This window comes from Melopsittacus undulatus, chromosome 11 (assembly GCF_012275295.1).
Source record: "Melopsittacus undulatus isolate bMelUnd1 chromosome 11, bMelUnd1.mat.Z, whole genome shotgun sequence".
Classification (NCBI taxonomy): Eukaryota; Metazoa; Chordata; class Aves; order Psittaciformes; family Psittaculidae; genus Melopsittacus; species Melopsittacus undulatus.
This window is the reverse complement of record NC_047537.1, coordinates 22,309,307-22,327,418: the sequence shown is the minus strand read 5'-3', so window position 1 is coordinate 22,327,418 and position 18,112 is coordinate 22,309,307. Positions and strand designations below refer to the sequence as shown.

Here is an 18,112-nt window from a genome sequence, read left to right as displayed (position 1 = left end):
GCTGGGCAGTCCCAGTGGGTTCTTGGGTTTCAGTTGCACCTTTGAGGTTGCCTTTGCATCTGCCCAGAATGGCCCTGTAAGAGCTGCTTCCCCCCACCTGCATACTTGGCATTGCCCATGAGGAGGGTGGCACTAAGGGGAGCCCAGGACCTTCCTTCTGTGACACTTGGGTCTTTAAGATACCCCCATTAATGGGACACCTCCCTGCTTCACCGCACCTCATCCCTCTCAATGGCCAACCCCCAGCCTGGAGCCACGACATTCCCAATCACCAGGCTCAGGAGAGGAGCACCCGGAGCAATCACTCACTTAGAGACACACCAGTTGTGTTGTTCTTGTCTCCATGCGCTGCTCCAGCACTGTGTGAGCTCCAGGTGCATGGCACCGACAGGCCACGTGCTGTGGGTCACAGCAGGGAGTCACAGATGGGTCTTTGGAGTAATCTGCAATGGAGATGTTGTCGGTTGCAATGTCCTCCATAGCCTGGGTGTAAGCCCTGCTGATGGCAGGCAGCACCTCCTCGTACTCTCTGGATGCCACATCCAAAGGCTCCTGCTCCTGGATATCGCGATCCAGATTGAAGATGAGGGGTGGCTGGTGATGCTCAGCTGGCCCAACACTCCCATCGCAAGCCATGGCTCCTCCTAGGGAGGAAGTGAGAGGAAAACACTGAGTCCCCACTGCCCAGGGATCACCCTAGTGTTCCTCACCCATCTATGATGGCCCAGTCCCACCATGTCCAGCTATGGGAGCCTGGGTCCTGCTGCTAGTCCAGGTGTGCTCCTGAGGCTGCAAAGCCATCGTGCACATACAGGTGAATGCATATTTACTGCTCACTGGGTTTGCTCTGGAATTAACCTGAGTTGGTTTTTACCTGTATGTGCAGGGAACCAAGAATTCCACAAGCTTTTTCCTGGACTTTATGATCAATAAAAGGCCCAGGTACCTGTGGTGTAAAAGGCCTTGTACTGAGCCAGCCGCAGCGCCTCTATGCCACCATCCTTCCCAGCTGCCCCACTGTTGGGATGGAGCAGAACCTGCAGGAAGAACAGAAAAGGGCCCTCAGCTCATTGCAGAGTGAAAACTGCTCTGTGAGACCCACACATGCCACATTGCATCCATGCACACATTTAAACACCATTTAACCCCTGGAGTGTGAGCAACCAGCTGAGATTTGGTTGTTGAAGGGAGGGGGAGCAGCAGAAGGGCACTGGGAAACAGCAGCATCTTCCTGGGCTGACCTGTCCCTGCACACAGGACCCTCTGAATTCACCTCCCCACACCTGCTGCAATGAAGTGATCATGAAGGTGTAGGAGCTTTCAGCAGAGCAGGACAGAGTGTTTCGGAGCAGTGATGTTCTCTGTGTTACCCCCACTGCCCCACACCAAGGAGACACCATCTCCTCAGTGCTCACAGCTCAGCTAATGGCAGGGACATCTAAGGGAGCCAGCTCCCTGCCTGGGGCCAGCAGCAAGCCCCAAGCTGAGGATGAGCTCATGCGATGGGTAGGTGAGGTGCTGGAACATCGCTCCCAGTCCAGCATCCCACCACTGACTCACCCTGCTGTGCGAGCGCTCCCTTCCCTAACAACAGGGAATGGGGCTGAGCAGGAAGGGAAGGGTGGCTCAAATCCCTCTCTTTCAGTATGTAGGACACTTGATCCGTGCAGGACGACGGCTTTGGCACAGGGAGGATGAGCCGGACGGCTCGGCCGGCTCCTCCATCAGATAGGATCTGCTGCGGAGCCAATGGCTTCACCCAGGGCTGAGTCACTCGAGGTTTCCTCCCTGGGAATTGAGCTTAAAAGTGATTCAAGAAATTTCCACTGTGCTAAAAATGAGAACCATCTGCTGCAGACGGAGGGGCCACGCTCAGGAGCAGCGCTCATCCTGCACTGATGCCTTAGCAGGTGCCCGGCCTGTCCACAGCATCACAGCATGGGCTGGGGTGGACCTTAAAGCTCATCCAGTTCCAACCCCTGCCATGGGCAGGGACACTTCACATTAGGCCATGTCAGCCAAGGCTCTGTCCTTGAGCACTGCCAGGGATGGGGCAGCCACAGCTTCTCTGGGCACCCTGTGCCAGCGCCTCAGCACCCTCACAGGGAACAGCTTCTGCCTTATGTCCAACCTGAACTTCCCCTGTTTAAGTTTAAACCCATTGCTCCTTGTGCTGTCACCCTGGGGTCTGGTTGGTACCTCCCCAAGAAATGCCAGGGTTCAGGATGGGGGATGATTTCCAAAGGTTTTCTGCTTCCTTCATCACCCTCCATTGCAGGTAAATTAACCAAAAATCACCTTCTGGAATGTGGTTTAAAGTCATGGTTTAAGGTTTAAAATGAAGTCTGTAAAGTGGAGGAGGTGGTGCAGAGATCCTGCTACAGGATCCCCTCACACTGATACTCTGGGCTGGAATAAACCAGCTCCAAAGCAGCAATCGGCAAACACTAATGGCCCATGAAGGCACCAGGAACTGAACCAATCCTGCTTCCAGCCCTAAAGCTGTGCCTACACCTTTAGCAGCACAGCTGGGATGCTGCCATCTTGGTGTAGAGGCACTCAAAGCTTCCCCACCACCATACACGGTCCTAAACCTGCCTCACAAAGCCCCATGCTAAGAAAACCTATTCTAATTTACAGCATCATTAAGGAGCTGCTTTCGACTGAGCCCTTTCAAGGAACATTCCCAGGTCTGCAACACCTCTATTGATCCCTGACTTTGTTATTTTAACATAGAAAAGGGAGAAAAAGGCCTTTTCTGCCCAGAAAACCCCTGTCTGGGCTCTGGGCTGTTTTCACCCCACCCCCTCTGCCATGAAGCTCATGGAAAGAGCTTATTTGTGTGACACGGGTACCCTTGACACGTTCTGGGATGTGTTTGTTTTCACTGCAAACAGCCTTGCTCAGGACAGGACCTCAGTGTCACCCCAGCCCCATCACAGGCTGCGCTGGTGCAGTGAGCAGGGACACTGAGCAGGGTTACACTGGTTCATCCCCAGAGATCCCAATTAGGGAAGAGGTTGTTGGGGGGTGGGATGAGCACAGGGATTGCTGTGGGGAGGATTTGTGACAAGGAAAACCCTGTAACACCAAAGGGGGGGCTGCTACCAGTGCTTGTAAGCAGGAGATGAAAGCCCAGAGGGGAGGGAGCAGGGACACGCACTTGCTGCCCATCACCATGTGGAGATGGAGCCAGTGGGTGCTCTGTGTGTGTCCCCCAGGTCACCCCATCCTCGGATCTGGTGGGATGAGCAGGAACAATCCTGCTGTGCCCAATGGCTCCCAGCTCCACAGGGGTTAATTCATCCCTGATTGCAGCATAAATCACCCCCAAAATATGCCAGGCTGGGTGATGCTGAGGAAGCCAGGGTGCTGCATCCCAGCTCAGGACTTCATTCCTTGCTCTGAAACACGATAGAATGGCTGGCACAGGCTCCTATCCCTTTGTCCTAACACCCAGCAAACCACTGCTCCCAGCAACCCATCATTCCCAGCAAACCATCATTCCCAGCAAACCCCATTCCAGCACCACATCCGCAGCAGAAGAGGGTTAATGGTGAGGAGCAGAGCGGAGCCCGCTGGCCGTATCCCATCCACTTCCCTGCTTTCCCTCACGGTTCATCCGAGGGTTCCATAAATACGAAGCAAATACCAAACCCCTGATGGACACAGAAAGCAAATCCAGGACCCCCACTGGGAGCTGGCTCGTGGTGCTCGCAGGAGGGTGGACTTGAAAAGCAAACTCAGGCTTTATCTATGGGGCTGCTATTAAAGTCATTGCTCTTTTTACCCTTTTTCCTTTGGTTCTGCACCAATCCTGTGCCACCCTAACAGGAGCATCACCACTTGTTCTGTGAACTGTCAGCAGCTCCTGTTGTGTGGACAGAGAGCTGCAGGGTACAGGGTATGCTGCCTGCTTTAACATCAGTGATAACAAGGAGCTGGGAGGAGGATTTCCTTATAGGCATATAAAATGTGGGTACAAGCAGGTCTGAGCCCCTGGAATCTTCCCTTTCCCACACTGATTCACCTTCCAGGTGCAGGCAGGCCCAAGCATCCCCCGGGATGGCAGCCCAGGGACAGCAGGCACAGGCAGGCACATTGAGCTGTTCTTACCTGTAACCCCAGGTTTATGAGCCAAGCCTAAATCCTGATTAATCCCAAAGCCCTTTTACCCTGGTACCCTGAGCCCTGGTACCCCACTGGCCTGTGTCTGGCCACCCTCCTCCTCCAAGCCAGGGGGATGATGCTCCCATGACCCAGCACATCACCTTCCCATCCCCATGTGATGGGATCTATTGTCAGGAGTGGGATGGCACCAGGGGCTGTCCCTGCCTTACCTTGTGCCCCACATCTGACCACCCAAAGAGCACTGGGGACACATCCAAGCCATCGAAGCGCCTGTCCGGGGGAAGCACTGCCCCAGCCAGAGCCACCAGTGTGGGGAAGATGTCCAGAGTGCTGCGGAAAGAGGAGGCACCATCAGAGCAAGGACCAAAGATCCCCACAGCATCCCCCCAACCCACCCTGGGCACTCAATGCACTGTAATAGGGGAGTGCTTTAGAGGGAAGCAGCTTCTTAGCACCCATCCCAAGAGCAGAAGAGGTTAAACCTGGCTCCTTGGCAGCACTCACATCCCTCACCTCCTGCCCCAGCACCGGCTGCTCGCCAGGAGCTGCGGGTTCAGCCAGGATCTGCTGCCCCCTGTGCCCAGCAAATCCCACACCCACGGGGCAGGAGCAGCCCCCCTTTGTCCCCATATCCCCCCCTGTGTCCCTATGGGATAACAGTGGGGTCACCCTCCAGAGAAAGCGCTGGCACAGGGACTTTTGATGCCAATGGCCCCAGTTAAATGTGGTCTTGCTCTGCACAAGCCAAGCAGGCAGGGTGGAACACGACAGCAGTGCTGTTCTGTGTGCACCCATCAGCATTCCCACCTCCTTGGTTCGTCAGGGAGCCACAAACCCAGCACTCAGGGCTCAGCATCGGTCGCTTCCCGATACAGAGGGATGCAGGGAAGGAGCGGGTGATGCTGTATCCCTGTGGCTCCAAAGGGATGCAGGGAAGGAGCGGGTGATGCTGTATCCCTGTGGCTCCAAAGGGATGCAGGGAAGGAGCGGGTGATGCTGGATCCCTGTGGCTCCAAAGGGATGCAGGGAAGGGTGATGCTGTATCCCTCTGGCTCCAAAGGGATGCAGAGGGACAGTCTCTGCTTTCCTGCCTGCTGCCTGTGGCTCTGGGGATGGAGCCTGGATGTGGCAATTCCTCACTATCCTGCACATCCCCATGGCACAGAGGGGCTGTGGGTTGAGCACAGTCATTGCTGGGGTGGGATGGGATGCTCACAGCCCCCCATGTCTGACCCTTGCCCCCATCCTGCTGTGATGCACAAGTGTCCATCTCATCACCACCGCATGAGCACATCCCTCCCTCTCATAGACACAGGGTGACTCCACACCTCTGAACCAGAGCCACAACACCGGGGGTGTCCCATGGGCCAGGGGACATCAGCATGGCCAAGTGCCACATCCCAGCGCTGCCATCCCCATGGCACGGGAATGATGAGCTGAGCATCTAGCAGGGATGCAGCCCTAATTCCTGTGCTGAGCATCCAACAGGGACTCAGCCCACATCCCTTTGGCTGCAAACCCCTCGTGTCAGCAGCTTGGGGGGGATCAGTTGCTTGCCCCAGTAGCTAAAGGAGGTGAAAGCCTCAGATCCCTCAACCTGGAGACCTCAGGGTGCTGCAGGGGTCCTGCCATTTGTCCTGCCTGGTGTGTGCTGGTGGCTCTGTGAGCAGGGAGAGGAAAGAGCCTGGGATAAGGGCCCCCATTCAATGAGTTTCCATTTAGCTGCTAAGAGACGGAGGGAACAATAAGCACAAACAGTGCGGAGCAGCAGCCCCGGTATGGCTGCGGAGCCCAAGGAATTCTGGCTCCCTGCTGGGCCCAAGGCAGGGCACATCCCGGCCAGCACCTCTCTGAGGTCAGCCCAGGGACACCCTAATGACAGCCCAGGGCAGGCTGTGATCAGCGTGCGCTGGCCCTGGGGTGCTCAGCACCATCAGCATCTGGCCCTGGGCATGGTGTTTGTGGACCAAGGAGCCTCAAACCATAGGGACTGCTAGAAACAGAGGTGGGAGAACAACATTGAGAGTAATCGTGGGTGAGGATCCCCGTGGCCAATGGGCAGATAGAACCGATGGAAAAAGGCATGAAAAAGATCAGGTTTTGGTCAAAGTCAGCATCAAACACCCCTGCAGAAGGCACATCCTGAATGTGTGCAGGGAGAGGGGAAGCCACGCTGCCAAGCCCTGTCCTGGCCAAGAAAGGCTTAAATCTCACTCCAATTCTGCTATAACCCTGAGCATGGAGGGGAAAGGGTTTGGGAGCAGCCAGGGACAGGCAGCTCCCTGCCTGCTGCCCAATGGCTGAGCTGGGATGAGCATCCCTGGCACTAACACTGCCCTGCCTGGCAGTGAGGAGCTGCAGGCAGCAGCAGGCAGCAGCAGGCAGCTGAACCAGCAGTGCTCACACACATCCCTGCCTGCCCAACCTGCCCAGCCACGCTGGTGCAATTCGCTCCTCCACCACCCCACTGACCTATTTCTTCCCTGCCCTACTTCGGGTCGGGACAGGGAACGGCAGCAGCCGACAATGAACTGGGATTTCCAAGGGCTGACGAGGCAGTTTCCAGCATGAAACCAGCGTGCAGGTGCAGGACCAGGGCATTGCAACAGCACCGAGTGCTGGCCTCGGGGCACACTCACCCTCACTCACCCCTCCACTCCCTGTACCAAAGTGATGCTTCTCCAGACCTGGTATCAGCGGTTTCATAACCTCAGAGGCAGAAGGACAGGGAGTTAACACCTGCCCTTGCCCAGATCCTGCCCTTCCCAATGGATCCCACCACACAGAGGTCCCTCCTTGCATGCAGAGGTCCCCCAGCTGTGTCTGTGCACTGATTTCGTTCCCTTTATCCCAGGTTCTTGGTCTCCCCATCAGCTGGAGGGATGAGTCTCCAACCACCCTATTTCACATGCTTGTTCTTTCAGGGTTGCCTAAGTGCACAGAAAAGCCACATGCCCTGGCATGCTGTGAGCACTGAGCAGTCCCTGCCTTCCACATCCCTGTGAGAGCTGGGCTTGTTCAGCTCCAGGGAGACCTGAGAGCAGCTCCAGTGCCTGAAGGGGCTGCAGGAAACCTGGAGAGGGGCTTGGGACAAGGGATGTAGGGACAGGCCAAGGGGAATGGCTTGAACCTGCCCAAGGGGAGACTGAGCTGAGCTCTTAGGCAGAAGCTGTTCCCTGTGAGGGTGCTGAGACAGAGGCACAGGGTGCCCAGAGGAGCTGTGGCTGCCCCATCCCTGGCAGTGCTCAAGGCCAGGTTGGACACAGGGGCTTGGAGCAGCTGCTCCAGTGGAAGGGGTTGGAGCTGGAGGAGCTTTAAGGTCCCTTACAACCCAAACCAGTCTGATTTTATGATGCCCCCATGTCCCTCTGCATTCCCTGTCCAAGCATTCAAGCCACGGCCAGGACCCCACTGGTGACACCTTCCTGAGCATGAACCATTGCTCTTGTCCCCAGGCTGGCTCCTAAACAGGCACCCAGACATCCCCCCCTGCACTACCCATGGCAATGCTGTGCCATGGAGGGCACTGGGTGCACTGTGACTCCTGGGGAGCTACAGAGCCCCTTTCCAAGCACCCAACGTGCAGCACAGCCCATGGTGCCGCAGGTTTATGGATTCCAGCTGTCCAACCTGCAGGGCTGGAGCTGGGAAATGCAGGAGATAAGGAGAGGAGATAAAAGGAATGGCTGCAGGAGGCTGGTGGGACAGGGGATGGGGACAGGCACAGGTTCTGCACTGTCCAAGCAGGTTGGCAGCTCTGTCCCATGTTCCAGAGGTCAATTCACCACCCACCATGGAAGGGTTTGGAGGTGACACCCAATGGGTGCTGTGAGCTCCCCATCCCCTCCACCAGACCTCAGCTTATGATCCAACCTTCCCCCACTTGCAAAACCCCATCTCCCAGTGCTGCCCTCAGGCCACGTAAGGAGTAAATAGCTCCAGTTTATCACATGGACCTTAGAAACACCCAACGCCTCCAGGGGCCACCAGTCCGGACCAGCTCCCAGCAGCTGGAACACTCTTTCCCAACACCCAGCCCATGGCCTCACCACCCTGACCTCCATCTCTGCCTGCTCCAAGAGCCAATAGTGCACAGAGCATCCCCTCACACTGCCTCTAGCTGTACCCCAGCTCCCATTGCATGTGCTGCAAGGGAGGGCTGTAAAGAGGGATGATTCAATTGGTGCACAAGAGGTGTAAACTGCTGCCTGGAGGTGCACTAATGGTCCCTCCATGCCACCCATTCCAGCGAGGCCAGGAGCAGGAGGCTGCATCCCTTCCCCTCCGCTCCCATCCCCACCGCATCCTGCACGGATTGCAAGCTCCATTGCTCCATCCAGCCTTTCCCACAACTGCACCCTCCTCCACATAAAGTCATTCACAAACCACAGAGCCTGAGCCTGCTCCTCGGTGGGGAGAGGGAACATCGTCATCTTTTAATTATGGGGAGGCACTCGGCCACCGCGGGAGGCACAGGGAGCCCAACGCCAACCCAGGGCCGCACAAAAAGCCCTTTCAACTCAAGCATTAAAGTCTTACAGGCTTGGGAGAGGACAAAAGCACAGAGCCTGGCACAAGGCTGGTAATAACCAGCACAAGCAGCTGATGCAGCCAAAATCCAGGTCATCACCTAGGTCCCGGTGTGAGGATGGATGCAGGGTCATTCCCAATGGGGCTCTTACCTGAGCAGGGCATGGCTCGTCCGCTTGGCAGGGATGTGGCCAGGCCAATACACCAGTGCTGGGACGCGGTGGCCTCCTTCCCAGGTTGTTTGCTTTGCTGAGCTCCCACCTGGAAAGGAAAAGGGCAGCATTCAGCATCCTGCGGCTCAGGAAGTGATGGGAAAACCCTGGAGCTTCCCTGGGATAGGAGCTACTTGGAGGCAGAGATGGAGTAAATGAGCCCAGAGGAGGATGATTTCGCTGTAGAGGGTGAGGGGTTACAGGGTTCTCCCTGTAAATAGGGAAAGGGAAAAACAACATAGGAAATAGGAATAGGAAATAGGGAAAGGAAAGGGAGCCTGCTTTGGCACTGCTTTGGGTTTGTCCAGTAGAGATGAGAAATGCAGCCAACTGACAGAGCAGCCACATTTCCATCCACTTCCAATGTCCGGTGAGAATATGGAGCAATTTATGCCAGGGGATTCAACAGCTCTTGTAGGTGCCCTCTGTGTGGTAGAGCACCAACAGCCCCCCCAGTCTGCTGGGAACCTGCTTCACTAAACCCACCATCCTGCTGATAACCCTCCCTATGGGTGATTACCCTGTCATCACCCAAAACTGCTCTGCCCTTGGGTTTGAGCTGCATGGCATGGGGAAGCTGCCCAGTCTTTTCCTCCATTGAGATGCTGAGCAATGAAATGGGGATACCGAGCAGGAAAACAAGGATGCTGAGCATTGAAATAGGAGTACTGACCACCCAAACTGGTGCGAGGGTGCCAGAGAGCCTCTGCTTTGGCCATAGCCCAAAGGGCCCCAGGCAGTTGGCAGGGGAAGGGGCTGGGAATGGGGCAAAAGAACATCCCAACCCGATTCACGGAGCAAACTTCCCAGGCAGAGCCTTTGTCCTCCTGCCTTTCAGTGTGCACATGGCAACGGTGTGTGCCCAAAGCCATTTCCTCTGGGCAGAGCCAAGAGAGAGGCGACGATGTCCCTCTGCTCCAATGTGTCCCTGTGCCCATTCCCAGCCTGGATGGGCCTCCTTAGGAACCACTGCCTGGTGCTGTGGGCACCTGGGCTGATCCTGTGCTCACAAGTGATGCTGATCTTCCCAGAGCATCGATGCTGTGGTGGCAATAGTCCAGGGCAAAGCTTCCTGACCCTGCTGCACATCCCAATCTTTCCCATTCCTCACCCAAACTTTAGGTGTTTTAACCCTACTGAACACCTCTTTTGGGCCTGGAGCAGTGGGATATGGTCAGCACCAGGATCTCTTGTGGCTACTGGAAACGTAATAGAGCTTCTAACATGCACCACGTGTGGCTTAAGTGAGTGAGGTGCCCCCCCTGCCTTCAGACACCACAGGAAGTTACAGCAATTACAGCAGTTAATATCAGTCCCCATCTCTGCACGTACATGGAATACCTCATGGCAAGGCAGCTGCACTGAAAGCTGAACTGAGCATTCCCATGCTGGGATGAAAGCCCTGGTCCTGCTCCCACTCCCACAGGGGACACCAGGTCTGGACCCTCCCAAACCTGCCTCAAAACACACAGAGACTCACATCCCCCAAAACATCTCCATCCCGGCATCCCCTGAGCTGGGGTTTTGTCCCTAATGTGGGAGATGGGGTTTGGGGATGGGCTGGGGGCTATGGGAACCTCCGCAGCCAGAGAAGGGGACAGCACACAGGGATGTGCTGCTCTCTTTCAGCTCCAGTGACCACTCGAAATCAGTGCAAAACATCCCTGGAATTTGGGTTGGACCCTAAAGGAAACGCCAAGCTATGAGATATGTATAAGCTATGTGGAACATACAGAGTGCAGAGCAGCCCGTCCCTGCCTGCTCCTCAAGGGGCTTTTCCGCTTGGGATGCAGTGAGTGAGCATCCCCCAGCACCCAACGCAGTGTTGCAGCATCAGACCCACCAGCAGCAGCAGTGACACAGGGCTGGCTTTCAAAACACCCATCCAACAGCCAGAGGGACTTGAGAAGCCATCCCTCCCCATTGGTATTTACAGCCAGCCCCAGTGCCCTGCCAGCCACAGCCAAGGGGCTCTCGCAGGGCAGCGAGAGGCTGGAAAAGGGCCATGTTTTCCCAGCTTTGTTCCCGAAGGCTGGACTGCTTGTACCATCTGCTCCAGCTTGTGACTGTCGGTTGCTCAAGAGCAAGCCGGGTCATCAGCAGGGTTTGTTTACTAAGGAGGAAAAAAAACCCCTAAGGTTAGGATTTCATCCCGGGAACAGCTGAAGGAAAAAGGTTCTGGGAATGGGAAAGTGATCCAGCACAGCGGCTGTGTCTGCCCAGGGAAGTGGCCACGGCTGCATCGCATGGGTGTCAGGAAGCGGAGGAGGAAGGAGGCTCCCTCCCCACTGACCCCGAGCCGAGGGGAACGGAGCCGGGCGCGCGTTTACCCTGCGTAACACAAGCAGAAGTGGGAAGCGCCTGACTCATGCGTGCCGCTGGCTGGGACCAGCCCGCTGAGCAGATGGCTTGGCCGGAAGGGGAGGAAAGGCAAGGGGAAAAACTGCATACATACATATTATAGATACATATGAAGTAATAGAATGGTGAAGAGAGAGGAAAGCAAAGGCCTGTGGTGATGGAGGGATGCGGGATGGGGGCTGTGAGACCCTGGTGCTTGGGCAGTGAGAGCATCCCAGCTCCAAGAGCAGCAACCACTCACCTCAAGCTCTGGGTTAACAGGGACTGAAGGGGATAAGCCCTGCAACAGTGGTTTTAGGGGAAAACTTGACTGCTTGAATGACAAGAATATACATATAAGAATATACATGTGTTGAGGACAATCTGGGGTGTCAGCCAGAAGAAAGGCTGAGGGGTGAACTGCTCCTGTGTTGGACAATGAGGGGCTTTGTGGAGCAGCATCCATGTGGACAGGGAGCCCCAGCCACGCTGCCAGGTTACCTCTCTGCTGCTGCCAGGCCCCTATGAACGGCCCCAGGCGTCCGGCCAGCTCACACTTCTGTGCCCAAGGGCCATTGTCACCTGCAAGAGAAAGAAGCATCCCTATGAGCAAGACCGGGATCAGGGAGGGAACAGCTCTGCAACGGGAATGGGTGAGGACAAGTGACCCTCCATCCCTTCCTCCCATCCCTGTGAGGTTTTCCCATGCCATGGGGTTCATTTGCTTTCCTATCTAGCAGTTCATTCTCAAGGGCCAGGGCTGCCCATGCCCTGGGTGAGGGGCTGGAGTGGAGCTGGGGCATAGGGAGGGTGGACAGGGCTGGGTGTTAATGAGCAGCAGAGCGGTTCCTGTCGTCAGGAGCAAGACATCCTCATTAGGAGCTGCTCAGCCAGAGCGGATTTGGGCTTCTTAATGAATGAGGATTTGTGGTTTAATTAGGCCCAGCCCTGCAGCCCAAGGGGGTGCTGGGGTGGGGACCCGGCTGAGTGGCTACAGCATCCCCCTGTGATGCGATGGCCCCAGGCAGGGGACAAACACAAACCCAAGCACACAGAGCCCAGCGTTGCCCCCATCACTGCAATCAGGTTTCCTGCTGTACCTGTGAACCACAGGAGCGTGTTCCCCTTCCCATGGCTGTCAGCAACCTGCTTTATCCGTCCCACCAGAGCATCCATCTCGCTCAGGGAGGCTCCGTAGATGTCCGAGGCAAGGGGTGAAGGGGGGACCCCCAAAGGGACGTGCATATGGGCCAGTGCCAGGTAGAGGAAGAAGGGGCGTCCGCTGTCACTGCATGGGGGGAAAGGGAACATGTTCAGATGGGCTGGGGAGGCAGGAGTGCTGGCAATGCCAAGCCTGGGGACACAGGGAAGTGGCTCTTCCTCCTGGGAGCACTGCAGCCACCCCAGCCTCTGCTGCAGCTCCCAGGGGGGAAAAGCAAACCCTGTGGGTACCTGTTCCCCTTGCACCGAGGATGCTTGGCCCAGTGTGAGCATAAACCCCTTAAACCTCTCCCTTGTCTCCCTGTTACCAACTGTCCTCCCCTTTGCAATGGGTTCTCCTCTTCCTCCATCTCTGTATCAACCACCAGCCAAACACCCTATGTCGGTGCACCCACCTCCCTCCCTTCTCTCACAGAGTCCATTCTGGCCCTTCCTTCCCCTCTCTGCCCTTGGCCCCTGCAGTGGTTTCAGCAGAGGATGAGCAGCACAAGGATGCTCACACCGATGCCGAGTACAGCCCAGGACTGGGAGCGCATCCCGGGATAGGGAGCACAACCCGGGACAGGGATCACAGCCTGGGACAGGGATCACAGCCCGGGACAGGGATCACAGCCCAGGACAGGGAGCACAGCCTGGGACAGGGATCACAGCCTGGGACAGGGATCACAGCCCAGGACAGGGATCACATCCCGGGACAGGGATCACAGCCTGGGACAGGGATCACAGCCTGGGACAGGGATCACATCCCGGGACAGGGATCACAGCCTGGGACAGGGATCACAGCCCGGGACAGGGATCACAGCCCAGGACAGGGAGCACAGCCTGGGACAGGGATCACAGCCTGGGACAGGGATCACATCCCGGGATAGGGATCACATCCCGGGACAGGGATCACAGCCCGGGACAGGGATCACATCCCGGGATAGGGATCACAGCCCAGGACAGGGATCACAGCCCGGGACAGGGATCACAGCCCAGAACAGGGATCACAGCCCGGGATAGGGATCACAGCCTGGGACAGGGAGCACATCCCAGGATAGGGAGAACAGCCCAGGACAGGGAGCGCAGCACGTTCTGCCCCGTTGCCTGTTTGCGTTTCAATCATCCCAGGACATGTCCTGTTTGCTTGTTTACAGCTATATTTATCCTCCAACGAGGCCTGCTCTTCCTCAGGGACCTCGGAGGGGAAGGGTGGGATGACGCGTGGCAGGAGGTGCCGGATCCCGGCTCCGGCCGCCCCATCACTGCCTCCAGGCTTTCGGGGCCCCTCCAACGTGTGCTGTGGCATTTCCTTCCTTTACCCGTCACCCACCTGGGGTGGAAAAACTCAATCCCATCCTGCTGGAGCCGCTCCATCCTTCCCCTGTTGTGCTGGAGCCCTAGGAAGGGCTGTGTGCCCCCAGCACCATACAGGGGATGCTGATGTCCTCTCCTTGCAAATCACTGCTGTGTCCTTCCCATTTCCCATGGGATGTGGCATGCCTGTTTCCCAAGGGATGCCAGAGACCCTGCAGCAGGGAAAGCTGCTTCCCCTGGTTCTCATTCCCTCCAGGAGCACCGTTCCAGCATCCAGAGGGACTCATGACTGCTCATTCACCTGAACATCCCATTTGTTCCTGCCTTGACATTTCGGAATTCTCCCTGAGTTTAAGCAAGCATTTAATGGATAACCCCAAACAAACATCCCTGACTTTGCTCCCACATCCACCACACTCCGTGAGTATCCCGAGAGGAGCCAAATCTCACCACCAACCTGGACACGAGTGGTTAAAACAACACCGAGATGACAAATCCGGTGCCTTTTGTCAGCCTGTAATGAATGAGTCAGGCAGAGGGAAACTGGAATAAGCCATCAAAGAGACGGAGAGAAAAGGCAGGCACCTGCTTAATCCTGTTCTCCATGACCGTGGATAACCCCCAAATACTGCTGGGAATCTAAAGGTTGTTCCTGTTAACCCGGAGCTCACATGCTTGGTTTCCCAGCCTGAGAGCATCCTCCCAGCCCGGAGGGATGGAGGTGTGCCTGGAAGGAGGGACCATTGGTGCCTGGGTACACTCCAGCCCTGTTACAGGCACAAATCCTGACCACGTGGCTGATTCTTGATACCCAAAGGGATAAATTAGAGGTATTGTGTGTGCAAAAACAGGATCAAGGCTTATAAGGAGCCATTTCCTTGCCCTGTCCCATTTAAACAAGCCTTTTCCCAAGCAGCCCTGGAGGACCCCAGCTGTGGTTGCTCTCCAGATCTGTGTTATCCTGGAATGCAGGTATGGGATGGGCTCGGACACAGCTGCAAGGCAGCTCTGCATGTCCTGGTGCTGCAGGGAGGTGTTCTGCAAAGTCATAGCTCATAATCCCTGATAATAGGGATTAAAATTACATAACCCATCAGCAGGGCTTCAGGTCCTTGTCTCAGAGAAGAGACTCTTTGCTCCTTAGGGAAGGGCCTGTCCAGGCCCATTGTGTCCCTGGGAAAGGCAGATCCTGAAGCATAGAGATCCCAGAGCACCTTACCCTCAAAATGGATTAAACCCCACATATGGGGCAGATTTAAACACCCCCAGTGCTGCCATGGGTACACATTCAGTGCCTGCTTCCCTCCCAGCATCCCCCATCCACAGAGGCATCTTCACCACTCAGAAGTGTCCTGCTGCCACCTTGCCCTGTACCACTGAAAGATGGAGGGATGGATGGATGGATGGATGGATGGATGGATGGATGGATGGATGTCCTGCGCACATGGATCTCATTGCACATTACTCCCAGGAGTACTTTGAGCCCAGCTCAAAGATTTTGACCTTCCTTGTAAATGGTGGCTTTAAAAACACATCATCCCTTTAGAGGAGATGCACCAAAAGGCTTCCATAGTGAGCCCTGCAGGACACCGGTGATGGCCTCAGTGGCTTCTCCCTCCTCCAGCAGGCTGGGAAGCCAAGCCATGAAAAACCCAGATCTGCTCCCAAAGAACCACAGAGCATCACCCATTCCCTGGTATGCTTGGTGGCATCTTACCTTGCCCTATGGATGAACCGTGTGGCCTCCTCCGCATAGCGCTCTGCCAGGCTGCTGAGGTTGACGGGCTGCTGGATGATGGTGGTGTTCTCAAAGAGAGGAAGGGCGACCTCCATGTAACAATCCTTCCTCACCACCCTGCTGGGAAAGAGCCACCTCACACTCATCATCGGGGCAGGGACCAGTGTGGGATCAGGCATGGAGCCTGGATGCTCTCCTGGCTTTACAGAGAGCTAAGGAGGGGACAAGAAAGGAGATGATGCTGCTGTGTGTCCCCATGGCACATGGGGCTGACCCACCTCCCTGACCCGCACCCTTCTGTGGGGAGCACAGGGGGGGCATGGAGCATAGGGGGAGGTGACCACAGTGGATGCAAACACCCACATCCCAGTGCCAGCACTCAGACCCCCTCATGTCCCATACCTGGCAATGGAGCTGTGCCGCGGGCAGGGTGGGCAGGGAGGGTGGTTGTAGCCAGGGGTGTCCGTGCAGCCCATGTCGTGGCTGTAGGGGATCCCGAAGTAGTAATCGAAGCCTGAGGAGCAAGTGAGGGTGTCAGTGGGGACAATGGGACCACGGGGCGCTCAGCTCAGCCCACTAGCACAGTCCTTACCACGGAAGCTGGGGTGATGGTGGCCGTGGTGTCCCAGGTGCCATTTGCCTGCAGGAAGCCACAGAACATCACTTGAGGGGTTAACACAGCTACAGCCTCCACCAGCCATCACCCACGAGGTGCCCGTAGCCCTGGGGGCTTTAATCTAGCAGCAAGAAAGGCTCCTTGTTTGTGCTGGCTGCGTTTCCAGAATGCCTTCTTTTCTTTGCAGGAGCCCACAAGAAATGCACAAGGTGTCTCGTGCCTGTGCAAATCAACTGTTTCCAGCCTTAAAAGGCTCCTTCATGTGTCTGTGTTCAGAGGAGATGACTTCCTAACCAGCACAAACAACCAGCTTCATCCTCTGGCCTCCAGCACACTCTTCCTCCCACTGAATGCATGGATACAAGAGGGAGAACTGAGAAAACTAGGGGGAAAAGGAGAATCCAAGGGATTTTCTGCCAGGTACAAAGGGCTTCATGGGCTGGGGGGACCCACGGTAATAGGAAGGTGCCCAAAGCCATGGGGCCACCAGCACCAACCACGCTGGCACCATGCTGCCAACCAGCACAAGTGGCATCACGTGGGATGCGGGATGGAATTGCTGCTGTGCACAGTCATGTTTGCTAAGGAAAACCCAGTGCATTCCTTGTGAGGTGAAGCACTTGGAGCTTCAGCTGAGGACTGGGAAGGGCCAGAATTTCAGGTAATGGGTTTGAGTCCTTTAGACTTCCCTGGAATGGCCAGTGTTGCACCTAACTACCTGCAGTCCCTACTCTGCAAGGGATGGACACGAGCATCTTCATCCCCTGCTATCTCCCACCCCAGATGCCCCTCTCCATCACTGCTGTTACCTATGGCCCCCGTGCTGTACCCGGCCCCCCGCAGGACCTCGGCCAGGGTGGTCTCATTCAGGGGGAGGCCACCAACCGACGTGACAGCAAAGTTGTGGGTCACCCCATTGCGTGCACCAAGGCGCCCGGTGAGCAGCGAGGCGCGGGATGGGGAGCACGTGGATGCAGCCGAGTGGAAATCCACGAACCTGGAAAATGGAAGGAGCTTCATTCACAAACCCCTGCATAGTCCAACCTTGCCCTGTCCCTCCCTGCTCCCCTGCATGCATCCTCAGGGATGAAGGTCTGGAGCAGAGGATGGTGCTCGCAGGTCCCAGTTGGGATGGATGGACCCACGCTCCCCAAGACACAAGGTACCATGGGTACCACTCTCTCGCTGCCCTCCCCATGCACCCAAAACCACACCAATGAAATCCCTCTGCCTGCCGGTCCCACAGGAGTGAATTCCCCTTTGCTGCAGGACAGATGAACCAGGGATGCTCCGGAGAGAACCAGGGAGGGGAGACAGATGTTACCTTGTCCCTTCAGCAGCCAACTCATCCAAATGTGGGGTCTCCTTTGTCTCTGCCCAGTTGGCCCCCAGATCCCCCCAGCCCACATCATCCGCCAGGATGACAATGAAGTTGGGCTGCTTGTATGCAGCACAGGGAGCCCAGAGTCCCACCAGTGCCAGGGCCAGCACCAACACTGCCCATGGGGTCCCCATGGTGCCAAACATCACTTGGGACACCGATGGCTTTGTCTTGCTCGAAGTCCCTTCACTGTGTCCCTGTGGATGCAGCTGCCCCACAGGTGCAGGGATGCAAACGTCTCCTCCTTGGATGCTTCTATGAGGCCAGGCCAGGGTCTGGAGGTCTGGGTTTGGTGCCTTGGCTACAGATGGAGCTGCAGCATCTCTGCCTTTCACACCAGCTGATGTTCCTGCAATCGGTGCTAGCAAAGGTGTTATTCTTAGAAGTCAAACCAGCCTTTGAAGTCACTGTCACCCTATTTTTAACTCCCCTTCCTTCCTGGTAAATATCTAATTAGCCACCAAACCCAAGCGCTGCTTTCCCCTCCAGAAGCACACTGGATCTGCAGCAGAGGCTCCTCTCCCTGTGTTTGTGTCCAACACACGGCTCTTCCCTGCAGGCTGTGCTCATGGAAGCACTGTCCTCTCGTGCTTCAGGTGTATAAGTAACCACTGTGGCTCTGCTGGTGACTGTTGGTGCATCCTTCA

At 56.3% G+C, this 18,112-nt stretch overlaps 1 protein-coding gene across 1 annotated transcript; it reads right to left on the bottom strand.

Annotated features, from left to right (window-relative positions):
* Positions 1-309: 309 nt before the first annotated feature.
* On the bottom strand, positions 310-17,608 carry ARSG (arylsulfatase G). Its single transcript, XM_034067861.1, has 11 exons — positions 17,409-17,608; positions 16,894-17,081; positions 16,061-16,108; positions 15,871-15,982; positions 15,448-15,585; positions 12,314-12,501; positions 11,715-11,795; positions 8,814-8,922; positions 4,341-4,461; positions 947-1,037; positions 310-644 (listed from the first exon to the last, which is right to left on the bottom strand). Exons 1-11 carry the CDS (start codon positions 17,597-17,599, stop codon positions 310-312), a joined length of 1,602 nt encoding a protein of 533 aa, XP_033923752.1. The 5' UTR covers positions 17,600-17,608.
* Between the last annotated feature and the right edge of the window lie 504 nt (positions 17,609-18,112).